The sequence below is a fragment of the Miniopterus natalensis genome, chromosome X (genome assembly GCF_054644295.1).
Source record: "Miniopterus natalensis isolate mMinNat1 chromosome X, mMinNat1.hap1, whole genome shotgun sequence".
NCBI lineage: Eukaryota > Metazoa > Chordata > Mammalia > Chiroptera > Miniopteridae > Miniopterus > Miniopterus natalensis.
Window position 1 is genome coordinate 61,212,181 of NC_142103.1, and position 18,482 is coordinate 61,230,662.

General features: G+C 41.4%; 1 protein-coding gene across 2 annotated transcripts in view; it reads right to left on the bottom strand.

Moving 5' to 3' along the window:
• The window catches only part of AR (androgen receptor), a 141,030-nt gene extending 126,804 nt beyond the window's left edge, over positions 1 to 14,226 (bottom strand). For both annotated transcript variants that reach the window (XM_087813309.1, XM_087813310.1), the window contains exon 1: positions 12,370 to 14,226. In XM_087813309.1, the coding sequence (XP_087669435.1) occupies positions 12,370 to 13,934 (1,565 nt within the window). In that variant the 5' untranslated portion in view covers positions 13,935 to 14,226. The remainder of the gene's footprint in view (positions 1 to 12,369) is intronic.
• Between the last annotated feature and the right edge of the window lie 4,256 nt (positions 14,227 to 18,482).

The following is an 18,482-nucleotide window of genomic DNA, read 5'->3' on the forward strand; positions in this document are numbered from 1 at the left end:
ATGCGTCCTGACCAAGAATCGAACCCAGATCGTCTGGATCCTATGTCGATGCTCAACTGCTAAGCCACACCCGGACGGGCTGCTATGTCATTCTTAATTTCCTTCATAGTTTGCATATCTTTTTTCATGTTGTTGAGCATCCTTACCATCAGTATTCTGAACTCTATATCTGATACATTGCTTATCTTCATTTCATTTAGCCCTTTTTTCTGGAGACTTCTCTTGTTCTTTCCATTTGGGGCTTGTTTTTTTGTCCCCCCCATTTTGGATGCCTGTTTGAGTTTGTTTCTATGTATTAGGTGGATCTATTAAGATTCTCAGTCTTTTCAGAGGGTCTCTGGTGCAGGCCGATGTCAGACAATTTGTGACTGGCCCTGAGTACCATGTTTGGAGCTATGAACAACCCTCGGCTTCAGGTCTCCTCTTCTGGGCATGGGTGCATTTGAACAGGACCAATATACACACCAAAGTCTGCTTTTCCAAGGCTGGGGTCTAGAAGAAGATCAGGCAGAGACTCAAAGCACTCTGAGATCTGCCTCTGCCTGCAGGCTGATTAATCTGATTCTTTTAATGAGCCTCAGGCTGTAGAAACTCCACAGGGTGGGGTGGCTGGTTGTTATTATCAGTCTCTTAAGGAGCCTCAGCTTTTAGAAACTCCTCAGAGTAAGGTGAGAGGTTTTCCAGCAAGGTGGGGCAATTGCTTCTGCCACAGAAAGGTGTCCTCTGCAGTATGAGGGAATGAATTGGCACAGGAATCCAGAGGGGTGCCCTTTGAGTTCTATCTCCAGAGCCCACCACCCTAGATTCTCCTCACACAGCTCCAGTCCATTCTGCCATCCCTCTACTGGAACCCAAGTTGAGCAACTGCACACAAAACTTTGTGCTTTGGCTCTTTAAGAAGATGCCTACATTTCCAGCACCCTCTCCCTGGCAGACGGAAACTGAGCTGCTTTTCACAGCCAGATGTTATGTGGGCACTTTCTCAGTTCTCGTGCTCTTGGCTGGGAAGCTGGGGTTTAGGCCCTAGAGTCCTCAGTGGGAACCCCCCACAGCTGAGATATGCCTCTGGACCTTCAGCTGCTGCCTGTGGGAGCTCAACCAGCCCTCTTGCGCTTCTGCACTTCCAACCAGTCTCTATGCGGTCTCCACTTTTTCTCCTTTGTTATGAGGGTGCTCCCCAGCTCATCTTCAGTTGCAGTTGATTATTCAGGGTGGTTTTTCTATATTTTAGTTGTAATTCCAGTTTGGTCCTGGGAGATTGTCAGTGTTGCTTCCACTCAGTCCACTGCCATCTTTAATCTCTTCCCTACTAAGAGACTTTAAAAGAAGCTGCTATATTTTAAGGACAAAAGTTGCATCTGTAATAATGTCAACAATTTTAAAAAAGTAAAAAAAAAAAAAAATGAGTTGTCTAATGTTTGAAGTTCAGACAGAATGTTTTTGTATTAAAAAATCTATAATAAGAGTAACACTCCTAAATGTAATGGAAAAGAATATAAATTATAGATCTGGACTGCCTAGACTCTAATATATGCTTTTCCACTTGCTTGTTCTATAACCATGGGAATGTCATGTAATTATTTTTTGCCTTCCTCCTCACCAGTAACAGAAGAATGATAATGGTACCTAACTCAGGTTGTTATTCTTAGGATTAAATGAATTAGCATAAGTAAAACACATAAAAGAGTCCCTGACTCCAAAAAATCAGCTATTTTGTTTTTCTTACCTTGGTAGCTCTCTTATTTAAGCAGGCATAATATTGCCCAGGTTTGCAGTGGACCTGGAGATTTTCAATCACCTTGGGATCCCTAGGCTTTTTAAAAATAATTTCTATAGTTTTGCTTTCCAATCCCTATTGTAAATGATCAAATTGTTTCCACCTGCCCCAATGCCATTTGTGTCACTCCACTTCTACTTTAATCCCCAGGCATTCAGCTACTTGGTGAGGACCAGTAGACTATATTAAAGGTAGTGCATAATGAGGCCACCCCAGTCAAAAGTCTTTTGGGATGGTAGAGGTAAACAGCCGGCTAATTTGAAAAGCTACTGTATAATAGAGTGGTTAGAACCTCCTAGATACAAGTCATACTTCGTGGGTGTGTGCACAGCTCTGCTACTTCCTAGCTGTGTGACCTTTGGGCACATTACCTAACTTTTCTGGGTTACCTATTTACCAACGTTGTTATGAGAATTGAATGAGTTAACCCATGTAAGGCACTAAAATTTGGCACACAGTAAGTGCTATCATTATTATTGCTATTATTTTAATTCTTTGTTTTGAGTGAGGAATCGCTTTTCCAGCATAGACTTCTTCAAGGAAGCAACAGATAGCTAACCCTCGGAACAGGCTCTGACTAAAAGACACTAGCTTTAGTAGCGACTTTGGTCATGTTCCTTTCCATCTCTGTGCCTCAGGCACCTCATCCATAGAACGATCTAACTGGACAAGATGGTCCCCCAGGTTCTATGAACTCTAATATCCTACAATCTCAGGCCATCTCTGTTAAGATTCTCAGTAGGTTCTAGCTTTGATCTGCTTACAATATTTTTCATGGATAAATTATTTTGGTACGTGGTTCAGTAAAAACATAATAATAATAGTGTGGTTTGATTGGAGGCAACAAATTTGTGTGTTATTGCAGTTCTTTTATTCATTATTACCTGGTTTAAGATTTGAGCAAGAAGAAGACTCACTCTTTCCCCCAAGTAAATAAACTGAGGAAAAAAACACCAAGTTGGAATCCAGCAGAACTGAGTGTGTGCTCTAATTCTGTTGCCAGCTTGTTTTACCATGGACGAGACACTACCCATCTCTAGGATTCTATAAAGTAAAAGGAGAGAGGGAAGAGGGTACTAAAGTCCTAGGAGATCTCTAAGGTCCCTTTTAATCATCTTGAAGAGCAGGAAAGCTAGGGGCACTGCAAGAAAACTGGGAAGAAGCTATCAGGATGTTCACCACATAACTCAAACTTTAGACATCTGACACCAAACTCCTGATTCATGACCACCCACATACATATTTGCTCTGTTTACAATCATCACCATTTCAGTAAATGGTAATCACATTTTTCAGATTGCTCAGACCTGAAGCGTGACAATCAGCTTTGACTCTTCTCTTTTTCTCACAGCAAGTATCTAATCTGTTAGTAAATGCTGTCACTTCTACCATCAAAACACATTTGCAATCCAGTCACTTCTCATCTCCTCCAGCAAAACCACCCTGGTCTAAGCCATCATCATCCCTCACCTGGATCATTGCAGTAGCCTCATCTCCTTGCTTTCCTATTGCTCCCACAGCTTCTTCTCCACACAGACAATAAGTAAACAAATGTATAAAATGTATTTTAAAAAATCAAACAGTGTTATACGATAAGAAGAATCTTTCTAAAATATGTTGGATCACGTGACTCCTCTGCCCCAAACTTTCCAATGGTTCCCCATATCAAAATAAGAAAACAAAGTCCTAACAGAAACCTGTGATGCCTTTCTTTAACTCTGATCTCATCTTTTATCATTCTCTAATTATTAAACCAGCCTTACAAGCCTCCCTGCAGTATGTCCTTCATCACACTAAGTTTGCTCCTTTCTCAGGCCTTTTGTACTTGTGGTTACCTGTATCTAGAATATTCTAACCCCAGATATCCCTATGGTTCACTTCTTCACTTCCTTTAAGTCTCTGCTCAAATATCACCTTCTCAGTAAGGCATTCCATAGCCGATAAATATAAAATAGTCCAGGAGGCTGGGTGGAGGGGGGCAAACAGGAGGTGGAATGGGGGACATCTGCAAAACTGTCAACAATTTAAATGAATGAATGAATGAATGAATGAATGAATAAATAATAAATAAATAAATAAATAAATAAATAAATAAATAAATAAATAAATAAAATGGTCCCTCACACTCTCAATCTGTATCCCTCACACTGTGCTAAGTTATTTTTCATGACATATATCATTCTTTGATATATCTACAAGCTTCCTCTCACTCAACTGTAGACTCCACAAGGGGAGGAATTTTTGTCTGCCTTGTTGATTGCTGTGTCACTGTTGCTTAGTATAAATTTTGGCATATAGTAAATGCTCAATAAATATTTGTTGAACAAGTGCAGTCTATAAAGTAGGATGGCAAGCTAATTGGTACCCAGAACTCCCATACAACCCAATCCATCGCTCTGGTTAGTGATTAAGAGACCCACCCAGAAGCCTTAAGAGCTTCACTAGTTTTTATTACTGATACCAGTTAAGGTTCTTTGTCTCTTTCTTATTCTTTTATTTTTAATCTATGAGTTGTGAGGGTCATGTGATAAAAGAAACAAGAACATTTTCTTTAAGGAAAAAGGAGTGTGGTTGAAATCCCAGCTTTGCCACTTTGAAGCTGACTTTAGACATGTTACTTACCTTCTCTGAACATAAAGTTTACAATGGGAATAACAATATTATAATAATATGAAGAATATTATAATACCATGAAACCAGGCTACTTGTATAAGGTAGAAATGAGGATTAAATATAATAAAAGAATATGAAACTGCTCTGTAAACTGTCAAGTGCCACTGGAATATGTCCAATGTCACTGTTCCCTGTACCACATTTAGAAAAGGTATCAATAAGGCAAACAGTGTTTCTAAAAATGTTTTGCACTTCGGGAAAGAATATCTCAGATAAAATAGTAAGTACTACAGTAGCTTATGTACTGCCTGATACTAAGTGGTTCTGGCTCAAGTTAGCCTGTGATGTGTTGAATCCACAAAAGGAGGCTAACCATTCCCAGGGAAATTCTGCTATAGGACACTTGCAGTCCTTTTAGTGACCAGAAAGTAAGACTACAGTTCCATAAGCAAAGAAGTTAATTCAGCCTGAAGAAAACAGAGTCCATGATTAAGGGGTAGGCCATTTCAAAAAGCTACATCATCTAATTTAGCAAAACCCTTATGAAAAAAGTTTTCAAGTGCCCCTTACTCCAAGAATTGTTCGATTTGTCTTGTCACTTCAGTCACTTAATCAAAAGCCTGAAACCTCATTTATACAGGACCTCAAATCAAGCCACCATGTTCAAAGGAAACCTTGAGAGCAGACTAATAATTCTTAATCTGACCACCACACTGGACATCTTCACTGGCTTTCAAGCCAAATTTAGACCTATTAACCCCTTTAATTTAATTAATTCCTCATATATTGCAGATTTTTATAGTCAAAGACATCAAAATATATTTCCAGCAATGATATAACCAAAGGAAGGGAGAAAATAATAGTAACTAACTTGATTGGGGTGACACTGAAAAAAGGCAGAAATAGATTTCAACCCCCAAATTGGTTTCACTCTTCGTTGTCTTTCCTGGGGTACCACCTTCTGGTGTTTAAAATATCTGTCAAGACCTATAATCTATTACTTGAATTTAATCATGTCCCCACTTAATCCATAAAGGATAAGTGGCAGACACAGGTAATACTGCTAACCATTTCAGCCTTTGATCAATTTCCTTTTTGAAGGTGTACATTTCAAAAATTCATACCATACAATCCAGAGTGCTGCCATTCTTTTTGTTTGTTTGTTTGTTTTTAAATCACTATAAGCTCATTGAGGGCAGTGACATCAAGATTCTCCTTGAATTATGTTCCCTTTACCCTGATCTACTCTTAGCACACAAACAGGCATATAGCAGGTGCTTAATGAAAAGTAGTGGATTGATGGATACATTTCTTTTTTTCATTTAAAAAAATAATTTTATTAAGGTCATCTCTAAAGACAGATACATCATAGTAGAATATCTTGTTCAGTGGCCTACAGTTCATTTATCATTATCAGGACACAATAGCTATAGCTTTTTAGATATGCCTTCAGCCTAGAGTGTTAATGAGGCCAGGGTTCAGTTCCTTTATTGGTGAATTTTATCTCTGCTTCATGGTTACGGAGTGAATTCCCCAAAAGAAGCCCAAACTACTTGAAAGTAAGTGAACCATTTCTTCATCTAGAAATACACACTAGAAGGTATGGTGGCATTTACTTTATCCAAAGGACAATATATAAAAACAAAATTATGACTCCAGCTGTTTACATAAGCCTAAACATAAGCCAAACATAGCTAGTGATTTCTTTGTCCTAGTTTGCATTTCTTACCCTTCCTGTCAGTTTTCTGTACAGAAATTATTATTCCTTATCCCCTTGCTAATAGTTCCTAATTCTTCCTTAAGACTGTTGACTGCTGTTTCTTTCTTTCCTACTGTTCTCTAAAGGCCTGAAAATTTTAAGTTTCTTTCCTACTGTTCTCTAAAGGCCTGAAAATTTTAGAGACACTCTTCTATTCATTTAGGAAGGGACTGTCATTACCAATTCCAATTCACAGCTGAGGAAAACTGAGAACAGTGTCCCTAAGTAGCCTTCACAGAGGACAAAATGAAGTATGCTTTAGGTTTCAACACAACAGCAAAAACCTTCTGCTTCTTAAGTCCCAGAGGTGTTCAAAACTCAGGTACTTTCAGCAAAGTTGCAGGATACAAGGTCAATATACAAAAATCAATTATACTTCTAAACACTGTCAATGAACAATTAAATTTCTAAATACTGGTAATAAACAATTTTAAAAGGATATACAAACCAAAACCACTTTGAGATACCATATCCCATCTACTAGGATAGTTATAATTAAAAAGACAGACAATAACAAGTATTGACAAGATATGGAGAAATTGGAACCTTCATATATTGCTGGTGGTACTGTAAATTAGTGCAGCTACTTTTGAATACAGTTTGAGAGTTCCTCACAAGGTTAAACAGAGTTATTATATGACTCAGAAACTCCACTCCCAGGTATGTAACCAAAATAATTTAAAACATATGTTCACAAAAAATACCTGTACATGACTGTTCATTTCAGTATTAATCATTATAGCCAAAAGGTAGAAACAATCAGATGTCTATCAATTGATGAATGTATACATAAATTGTGGTACATTCATATAATGGAATATTATTTAGTAATTAAAAAGAATGAAGTACTGATATGTGCCTCAACATGGATGAACATTGAAAATATGATTCTACATGAAAGAAGCCAGTCACAAAAACCACCTACTGTATGATTCCATTTATATGAAATGTTAGAATAAACACATCCATAGAGACTGAAAGTAGATCTGTGGTTGGTAACTCCTCAAAGTTGGGGGAAGGGAGTTGACTGCTAAGTGATTAAAATGTTTTAAAATTGATTGGGGTGATGGTCATCCAAGTCTGAATACACTAAAAATCATTTAACTTTAAATGACTGGATGATATACACTGTTAATTATGTCTCAATAAAGCTATTGTTAAAAAAATAAAACTCAAGTACTGCATGATTTAAATTGGCAGCATTCTCAAGTAATCAGCACTTTAGGGCTATAAGTTTCTCTAGATGAACTGTTCTCAACCCCGCTGTGGCCTACAAGTTGGCAGCAAGAATTGGTGTGAAAAAGAAAGGGTGGCAGCACCCATGACTGTGCAAGGAATTGTGCATAATTTAGTCTCATCTCTATGCAGCAGCCATTGAAAGCCCTTACTGAGCAACAATCTAAAAAATTATCTGTCAAGTGGGAAGCTTCAAGAAAAACCTGGAAGTGCTGCGCTACAGAGCTTTCCCCACATAGTAAACAAATGTTATAGAAAATGCAACTATTTCTACTTCTTCAACTAGCAAAAGGCTGTTCACTAAGCACCTTCTGGCCTGCTCAAATCTACATGAGTGCTAATGAATAAACTGGAAGACACTGGGTCTTTGAAAGGAGTAAGATACAAATATGAGCTTGCATAATTCTCTTCAGTATATGAATACCAATCAACACTGGTTAACTGTATATAACTTCACAAACAATGAAGAAAGACTTTGTGTTTAGGATAAGGATAACTTACTCTGAATTCAAGATCTCAGAACTTAATAGAATGTTGGCAAGGGAAGTCTGAGGTACAATAATTTCTTTTAATATCGCTCTTTGTTTTCAAATAATTAATTTATATCTGCATATAAGCCCAGCCAGACACTTCTAGCAAGCACCCTTATATGCATACTAGGTATTGCTTGTGACAGTGCTATGGTGATCTGATCCAGGCAGAGCTATCTCAGAAGGGAGAGGGTCCAGTTCTTCTCAGGCTTTGAGAAAAGGTTGCCAAAATGACCAGTAGACACAGAAAAACAAAGATCAGGATAGAGACAGAGACAGTAGCCAGCAAAATATTTCAATAAATTGCTAAGTCCTCAAGCCATCTAGTTCAGCTCCTTCAGGAACTCTTGAATCAGGTTCTAACCTCAAGATAAAAAAAACCCGGCAATTAATTTTGCTATGCCCTCAAGTCGCCTAGTCTTAAAAGAGAAGAGTTGGGGTTGATCTGATTTGTTACTCTTCAGATAAAAAAAATAAAAATAAAAATAAAAATAAAAATAAAAAATTTAGGAACATTCTACAGTAGTAATGGGAAAAATATCCTGAAAAGTAGGAAAAAGAGTCTATATTTCAATGTCAAAGCATGAAAGGAGTAGAAAGAAAGAAAATCACGACAGGCAGCACTTGGGGAAACTGCAAACAAAGAGAAAATGGTGGAAGTAGGGGATGGAGAGAGATTTCCTTCTCCTTCTCTTCCCAACCTCACAAAACTTGATTTTTGTTTCCTTTTTTATTTTTTCAGAATCATGTTTTCTAATTTGTGTATAAAATAAGCCCCTTACCCTGCAGCTTTAAGCTCCCTCTTGAGCAGAGTCCAAATGAAATTGGTGCTCTCGATAGCACCATAAAAAAATAATAATAAAATTGTTTATGACCTTAACTCCACCAAGAGCAGCCACAGAAGTAAAAGTAAGGAGGCCAAATAATTATTTGTTTTAAATGTGTATATGTATACCAGATGAGAAAATTACTACAAGGAGGAAAAGTGCTTAAAAAAGAAAATTAAATGCCCCAGCAAATTCAATATATTATATTAAAGTTTACAGCTGAAACAATATAAGTCTGATGAGGTAAAATTAGCACTGGCAAAAAAGCATCACAAAGTGACCCTGCAATTGGAAGGCTGTAAGGTTCTTCGAAAATATCTCTCACCGAAGTTAACCTTTGGCTGAGCTGAGACAGATACTCTGTGGACAACCAAGAAGAGCTTTCCATCACTACATCTTGCACATATTTCAAAGTGGGGTACCAGTCAGTGTGGCTGTTTGGTCTTCAGGTTCTGATTACTGGTACCCAGACAGAACTCACCAGCGATTTGCTGACCATGGAGAAAGGATTTTTTTCCAACATACTGATCCTCAAGGCCTACAGACAGAGAGTGACAGTCTACCTTGATCCCAAAGCAAAATTCTGCTTTACAAAACAGACAAACTGCTCCGTGAAAGATAGTCATAAAAAGCTGCTTGATAACTGAAGGTAGAAAAGAGAGTTAATAAAATGACTTATTTCGAGATAACCAATAAAGACAGGATTTTCCAATTTCAAAGCACTACTAAAATACTAGTTATTATGAAGACCAGAAACAAATACAAAGAGAAATTTTAAATTCTCCTTTTGCATCTGGATAATTTATCTAAACCCAAACTCTAATTCCTGGACAGGTTCCCCTGGGCCTTATCTCCCAAGAATAAATATTTGTCATATTATTATGCTGTTTTCCAGAATTTAAAGGGCCCTACTTTTGTCAAATGGGACAGTGATCAATTAATAAATTTGTAGTCTTGTTTGATCTCTGAAGGAAGATAGCTCCATAAAATATCACCAGGCTTGCACACAAGCCCCATCACTTGTTATGATTCCTTCTGTTCAAAACACATAGTAAATTTAGTAAGAAAATAAAGACCACCTTCATCTTCTCTTCTCTCACCAGAAACACAGTAGATATATAAAACATAGTTATTCGAGAAGTTACTAAAGTTTAAAAAGTCTCCACCCCTATAATTAACAAATGTGCATGAACACACAAACACAATTGGAAAAGGGAAAAATCCAATAGGTTATTGGAGGTTTCTCAAATTTTGAGATTTTTAACTCAAAGGTGGCATATAATACATGCAATGCACAGAAGGTGGAAGCTCTGGATTTGGCTTTAAAAAAAAAGTCCATTGCTTGTCTCCAAATCATGCCTCTATAAAGTGAGGGGGAAAAAGAAAAAGTAAGAAAATGTCTATTTTTAGATTGTGATTTTTTGCATTCTGATGAAATTGGTATTTCAAAGAATTGACTCAGGACTTTTTATATTTTAGAAATGAAAATTTTTTGTCAACCCACAAGACAGGAACAGCAGTTTTCCTTTTCGCTAGACTCCCATAACCAGTGCAGCAATCAGAAACCAGGAAAGATTCAACAATCTTGTACTTTCTTTGTATACTGCAAAATTCTTACTAGTTCAGGTCATTAATTTAAGCAGTTCTTTCTAATAAAGAGTTTTTTTCTATTAAGATATGGTATAAAATCACCTACCTTACTGCACACCTGATAGTAAGAATATTTTGCTCTCGATAACCACTTCCTGAAATTTTCAGGTTATTTCTTGGAAGATAACAAATATGTGGAATCATTCATTTCCTCCCTGTTAACTGAGTTAGTTGGAGGGGGCATGCAAAAAAAGGAAGGTTCCAGTGACTGGGTTTAGCACCACAGTAGGTCAAGAAACACCTTTGACATCCCCTGCCCCAGAAAAGTTCACGGTAGAAGAGGGCTTCCCTGACTAGCTATAGCCCTTCAAAAAAAATAATTAACTCTGCCAAGTAAATCTGTTCTTATAAAATGAAAAAGACCTTTTATGCCACAGTATAACCACCTCACACACACACAAAAAAAATCCCTCTAAATTAACTGAAAAAGACTTTGACACTATAAATGAACCCTTTAAAAATCCTTTAAGCCAAACCTTAAAAACCCTAATGGAATGTAAAGCCTGGTAAGAAGCTGTTTCTTCAAGAGCCCAGAAAGTATTTTATGAAATCCTATCCTCCTCTCTCTTTTATAACACTATGCTATCAACCTTTCAAGAACAGAAGCATCAGTGAAAGGAGGCAAATTGTTGAATTTAAGTTGCCAAAGAAATTTTGTAACACAGATATAGTCACAGCTATAGAAACGTGGAATAATACTCAAGTCCATGGGGGACAACAGCACCCAGCAAACCTGAGGAGTTAGTTCTCCAGTCAATATATCCCCTCCCTCACCAAGATAAACTAATATCTCAGTTTGCTGGGGAAAAATCATCAATATGGTCTGCAAAAAGATAAAGAACTGCAATAAGGGAGAATTTGTAATAAACAAGATGAAACTGACTGCCACTTTAATTATTTTCTAATTAAAACTTTGGGGCAAGATTACAACTCATAGGTCCTTAATAGTTCTTAATTCAGTTTTTTAGAGGTAAGAGTTCATGTTTGAAAATGTTCTTAAAATGAAGAAATATGTTGAAGAACCTTATTTCTCCCCCCCCCCCCCCCCCGAAAGCATATTTCTGAGTACACTGGAATAGTAGGGAATCCTTTAAAACTTTTTTCAACACTTTTATAAATCAGACTCAAGTCTGGTTAAATTATTTACTAAAAGAACATTCTCCTCTTTATAGATCTGATGCAAACCTGAAGGAGAGGACTACGGACTTGTTATAATCCACAAGAAAAAAACAACCCAAGCAGCTACTTCCAACATAGTTAATCTGTTAGGGCAAATCCTGCCCAATGTTCACTAAGAAAGTTGTCCTTTGGTTTTCCTCTACCTTTTCCTGCTCGCTAATCCTGCCTGGTTGGATTCTCTGTACTGACCTCCAATATTAGGGCAAGTCCTTAATTGTTGCCAAGGAAGGAATTTCACCCTTTCTTCACAGAGTTTTTAGAACTCAGAGACCATCTTCTCGTAATACCACACTCCATTTTATGTCTTTGAAGGAGGCGGGCTGAGAAATATTCTGGCCACTCTTTTTGCCTCTAACCTGCCAAGATCGGCCACAGGCTGGAGGGCAAACTGTAACAGACTCTAGGAGCAGAAACTGGTCATATTTTGTCCATGTTTACAGATTTGGGGGAGTGGAGGAGAAAAATTAGTGGAGGGCTTAAGGACTTTATTTCTGACTGTGGCCCTTGCAACTGGATTTAAGTTTGGAGCCCTGGGGAGGCAGTGAGGATTTTAGGAGGCTGGGAGTGGAGAATTGTCTGGGAATCTGAAAGGGCAAGAACCAACAGCAAGGGCTTAAAGGCAGTGATTGGGGCTCCGAGTGGGGGTTCAGAGCACTAAGGTAAAATCTTAGATAGGCCTGGAGTTCAAGTAAAGCTCCTGATTCAGAGCAGCAGAATGTTCATGCGGGGGGTAGAATATATACCCAAGAACGCAGACTGACTCAAAGATGAAAGACATTTCTAAACGGAGAAACTTACCGCATGTCCCCATAAGATCCAGAGTAGCCCTCCATCCAGGGACTCATCTCGCTTTTGACACAACTGGGACTTGAATAGGGAACTCTGCTCACCACGCCGCCGGGATACCACACATCAGATGGGGGGAATTCGCCTTCTTGGCCAGCCAGACCCTGAGGTGGCCGAGTGTAGCCAAAGGGGGCTACAGTCCCTGCCTCGCCTGTGCTGCCACCACCACCACCGCCGCCGCAGGGCCCATACAGCTGGCTTTCTTCGGCTGTGAAGAGAGTGTGCCAGGAAGAGGAGGTAGCGGCTGAGGGTGAGCCTGAGCTGGATCCCGCTGCACCCCCGCTGTGCAGGCTTGCCAGATCCCCGTAGCGACACTGAGCCGCTGCCGCGGCTGCCCAGGAGCTGCCATAGTCCAGCGAGTTCTCCAGCTTGATGCGGGCTTGAGGATGGGGAGGCGGCGGAGGTGGGGGCGGTCCGGCCAGGGCTAGTGGAAAGTTGTAGTAGTCGCGACTCTGATAAGCCGCTGCCTCTTCCAGTGCTCCAGACTTGTAGAGAGACAGGGTGGATGGCAGCTCAAGTGCTCCAGAGACTACCGTATCACCGCTGCCAGAGCAGCCCAGGTTTTCACCTTCCAGCCCTTTGGGGTAACCTGCCTTGAATGGGGAATACTCAGAAGTCTCTTCAGTGCCCTTGCCGGGGCAGTCATCCAGCAGAGAACCTTTGCATTCTGCCAGCTGCGCGCAAGGAGTAGGACGCACAGAGGGTGGACCTCCCAGGAGCGGAGCATACATGCAATCCCCTCGAAGCTGTTCTCCAGGACTCAGATGCTCCAATGCCTCCACACCCAAGCCCATGGACACCGACACTGCCTTACACAACTCCTTAGCACTGTCCGAGATGGTAGAACTGCCCCCTAGGTAACTGTCCTTGGAAGAGTTTGGAGCCCCAGGGGCTTCCCTCGCTCTTCCGCTGCTGCTGCCTTCAGATACCACCTCCTGCTGCTGCTGCTGTTGCTGCTGCTGCTGAAGGAGTTGCATGGTACCGGCCTCACTCAGGATGTCTTTAAGATCGGCGGAGCAGCTGCTTAAGCCTGGGAAAGTGGGGCCCAGCAGCGACAACGTGGATGGGGCAGCTGAGTCATCCTCGTCTGGAGGTGCTGGAGGCTGCTGCTGCAGCCCCTTGCCTGTAGCCGAGGGGACTCGGTGCTCCGGGATGCAGCCACTCTCCGGGTGACCCTCAGGGGCTGACTGTTGTTGTAAAGGCTGCTGTTCCTCCTCCAGGGCCAGGTAGCCTGTGGGGCCTCTGCTCTGGGCTTGGGGAGATCCATCCTCGCCCTGCTGCTGTTGCTGGGGACTGGTCTCCTGCTGCTGCTGCTGCTGCTCCCGCCGCCGCCGCTGTTGCTGCTGCTGCTGCTGCAACTGGGCACCGGGAGGTGCTGCGCTCGGGGCCTCAGGGTGCCGGGGACCCGGGGTCTGGATCACTTCGCGCACGCTCTGGAACAGGTTCTGGAAAGCTCCTCGATAGGTTTTGGACGGGGGCCGTGGGTAGAGTCTCCCCAGCCCTAACTGCACCTCCATCCTTGAGCTTGGCTGAATCTTCCACCTAATTCCTCTATGCCGTTTCCCCTTCTCTTGCTGAGAAGAGTTCAACAGGCTGTGATGCGGTAGTCACTGCAGCTAGCTGCCCACCTGAGGAAAGCTTCTGAGAAAGAAACTTGGAGGAATGACCACACAAAATCTCTCTGACAGCTTCAAAGTCTTGTGCAGAGGAAAACACGGTAGGACAAGATTTGCCCTGCTAGGCTCACAACCTATTCCTGAATACTTGGAGGCTAGATTCAAAAGATGCTCAAATCTTGAAAACAAAAAAAAAAAAGAAAGAAAGAAATAAGAGAAAAGAAAAGAAGAGAAAAGAAAAGAAAAAAGAAAAAAAAAAAAGGAAAGAAAAGAAAAGAAAAGAAGAAAAGAAAACTCTCAGTCTTCCAGATTCAGTGTCCACTGAAGCAGGTGCAAATAGGAACCAGGTTGATTTTTTGTTGTTGTCTTTTTCCTGTGGTTTTGTTCAGGTTTGAGTGCTTTTTTGTTTGTTTTTATTGTGGGCTACAGAAGACCTGATTGCCTTTTCATCGTTTGATCTTTGGTCCCGAAAACTGGCTGGGGGAGGAGGAAGGGAGGGCGTGCAGGGGGAGGTGAGGAGGAAGGTAGGGGAACCTGGGAGCTCACCCCTCGTGCCGCCTAACCAGCCAGGTCCTGGCTGCAGTGCTGAAGAGTCTCCGAGATCGCCTGGCTCCGCAGAGCCCTATTTGCAACGCAGAGCTAGCTCTTCTGCTCCCAGCCAAAGGGAGTTACCTCTCTGCAAACTCGGGCTGGCCACGCTGGGCCGACCAAAGTTGGGGAGCGGGCCGAGGGAGGCGGGCAGAGGCAGCAGCAAGAGAGGAGACCCGGGAGGGGGCGATGGGGTGGAGGGAAGGAAGATAAAGGCAAACGCCAGCCCTACCCTGTACTTTCCTCGATTCTTCCAAGTCTCTAGCAGCTTTAAAAACTTCACTGAAGAGGAAAGGGTAGCTCCGGGGCGGCGGCTTCGAAACCGCCGCGCTGCAAGAGGCGTTGGCTGTCTCCAGAGCCCGACCGGGGCTGACGTGGGGCGTCCCTTCAGTTCCTGTCCCTCACTGGAGCGTCTAGCTGGATCACTTTCCCTTCGTTGTCTCCTCTGCCTCCAAGCTTCCTCAGGACCCTCTGTCTCTCCCAGCACGTTGGCTCCCGGGGATCTCAGAGGGGGCGCTGGGAGGTGGAGAGCAAAGCAACAGTTTGCGACTCGGGTCCCGCCCCCGCCAGGCCGGCCTCCTTGCCTTCCCACCTCCTTTCTCTCTCCCCTCGCCTTTCCTCTTCTCCCCTCCCCTCCGCTCCCCTCCCCTCCCCTCCCCGCCCACTAATGCCGAGTGGCTTTGGAGAAACAAGTGCTGGCGCCGCGTGGGTGAAGGCAGGAGAAAATCTCTCTAGCCCAGGAAGACCCTAGCTTCCTGAAAATCTCCTGCTTTCCCAGATCAGGTTTTAGGTGACAGGGCTGAAGCTTTAACCAGGAGCTTTATTTTTGAAGACAGGGTTATTGGAGCTCCCAGAGGCCAACACTTACCAGATTTGGTTCCGAAGTCCATTCTCAAAACAGACCCTGTGCGTGTGTGTGAGGGGCAATAGGAGTATTAACTCCTTAGGCTAGGGACTATATTCAAGGTCAACTGCGAACTGCTGACAGGAGGATCTTCTCCAAACTGAATACAAGCTATGTCCAATACAACAGATAGGATACCTGTTGAAACCTTTCAGATTTCTCCATAGGGGTAGATTGGGCCTTGTGGCATGGTACCAATTGCCCTAGTAACCTTTTGCCTGGGAATCAGAGGTCATCTCTACCCTCTTTTCTTCCCCCTTTTCTGTCTGGAATTGCCTCTAACCACATACTTCTCACCTATCCAGATGTGCAAAGGCAAAATAGCCCAGACAAGCAGGCAAACACACAAACACCAGGAACACATGTCACATGCACAGGGACCTCGATTTTGTCCAGGGTTTTGCAGACGTTTCCTTATATATAGGCATTTCCTTTTCCAAGTTGTCTTTGTATATTTTAAACTTTGCAAACTGCACTATTCAAACACTGGAACCTACGTAGCAATGCTTTTCTTCCTCTTGATGGACAGCCAGAAGTAGAGAGTGACAAGGCATACTGCAATTGCTCTTATGTGGTGGAAGTCCCATTGTCCCTGTGTAAAGATGGAGAGGCAGGTGGGAATTAAATAATAGAGGAAATGAAGTGTAGGCTTATAGGGAAGGAGATTCCCTTTCTGTCAACAGGAGCCCTCTGCTTTCCTACCTTTTAAATTCCTTAGATCTTTGGATCTCGGCTGGGTCTGTCTGTCCCAGGCTTGTGGAGATTTTAATCTGGGCCTCTTCTACTTTTAAAAGGCTTCTACAAAGTCTTTATATTGTTCACAGCCAAGCATCATAGGCCTTTAGTTACTCTGACTGAAGGAGGCAACTTAAACCTAAAGGCAGAAGAGAATGGGCATCTATTTTCCAGATGAAGACATTGAAGCAAGGACACTATTTGTTCTATCTTCCACAGTAGTAGGACCTAAACTAGCCTTCCATCTCACTGATATTTTAGCTAGACTCATCAATGTCAAGGGCACTTGGGAAAGGGGTATAACTCAACTCTACACAACCCAAAGGTCTGAGGAGCTTTTCACCTGAGGAGGTGAAAAATTATCCCCTGGGATTTTAATGGTCTCAGCCTTACCTGGACATATACCAAACATATCCCCCTTTATTGGTGAGGAAGCTCACAAATCACTCCTTATGGTACAGAAGCAGCCTATTCATGGAAATGTCAAATTGTAACAAGACTAATTCTCAATTCTATGTTGTAATGGGAAACAGGAATATGTAATTGAAATGCAGAGACTTTGAAAACCCGTTAGAATAGGTGGAACCTCTAGTTCCACCAAAGCTTTTAACTAAGGTTGCTTAGAAGTAATTTAGTCAGCTGGGCTGGCAGGAAAGTAGAATGAAAATAACATAGGTCTCAGAGCCAGGAGAACTGCCGTGTACAGACTGACAATTAATCTTCATCTCTCTCAGCTTCAGTTTCTTGCTCTGTGAAATGGGGAGAAGGGGAAGTAGAGGCTGCACCACATGGCTTTTCTAACACTTAGAAATTTAGAATGCTGTGGCTGACTTGAGTTTTCTTCTTGTTTACACTTAGTAAACGGTGGGTATGGAAGGAGTTGGTAATGGTAGTCAAATGACCAATATACAAAAATGAGGAGGGTATTTATAAGCAAAGAAGCCTGAAAAAAATAACATGAGAAATAATACTCTGAATATTTGACAACCAAAAGACATTAAAACTCATTTAGAATAATTTGAATTATTCCAAAGTTCATGTTGCTTCCACAGCATGAAAACTGATTTCATAGTTTTCTTATCACAAAGTAGTGGTCAAGCCTGGCCATAGTAGCTCAGTGTTTGAGCCTGGACCCATGAACTAGAAAATCACAGTTCTATTATGGTCAGGGCACGTGTCAGAGTTGTGGGCTCATGCTCAGTAAGGGGCATGCAGGAGGCAGCCAATCAATGGCTCTCATCATTGATGTTTCTATCTCCTCCCTTCCTCTCTCTGAAATCAATGAAAATATATTTAAAAAAAGAAAATAGTAGCCAATAATATGTATTCTCAAAAGACCAATATGATAATTAAAAGAGATCATGTATATGGAATAACTTTGTAAACAAGAAAACATACAAATCTGAAGGATCACTTTGTTACATTTTATTTTTAAAGGTGGTGCTATCAACATTTAGATCATGGACGGGAAAGACTAACTATTATGAACATAATGGGTGCATATACTTGATTTTGAATTTGGAACTCTGACCTCTCATCTCAAATCTTATTTTCCTGCCATTGCTTTAAAATCAAGAGGGGGAAAAAATTAAAAAATAAAATAAAATCAAGAGGAACTGTTGAAGACTATTATGTAAATTTTGTGCTTGTACACACCACCTTTCTTCGCTTCCTTCTTTTCCTTCTTCTTTGCATTTATTTTTCGCAAGCAAGTAACTAGTGATGTCCTCTCAGGACATTTTAGTTGAGAGTAAGTTTTTGCCATGGGCTTCCTGTGCAATTTCAAGGAGACTTTGCTAATGGAATTTTTCTTAGGTCCTTGCTCTGTAAAGCCAGAATGAGCTGATCTTTGGGAAGTGGTGGACATTCTCCAAGTCCTGTGGGTTTTATTTCCTATACATCTCACAAATGTGGCCATTTCTATTCATTTCTGCAAACCTAGTTCAAGGCACTGGCTCTTTTCATCTGGACCACTGTAAATGGTCTCCCTCTTCCACTCTTACTTTCCTAGAGTTAGCTCTGCATTGAGCAAACAGAAGAATTTTTAAAAATTAAGACTTAATTTTTTAGAGCAATTTAAGGTTTACAACAAAACTGAGTGGAAGGCACAAAGATTTCCCATATACCTCCTGCCCCCACACATACATAGCTTTCTCCATTTTCAACATCTGCTACCAGAGCAGTGCATTTGTAATAACTGATGAACCTATATTGATACATCA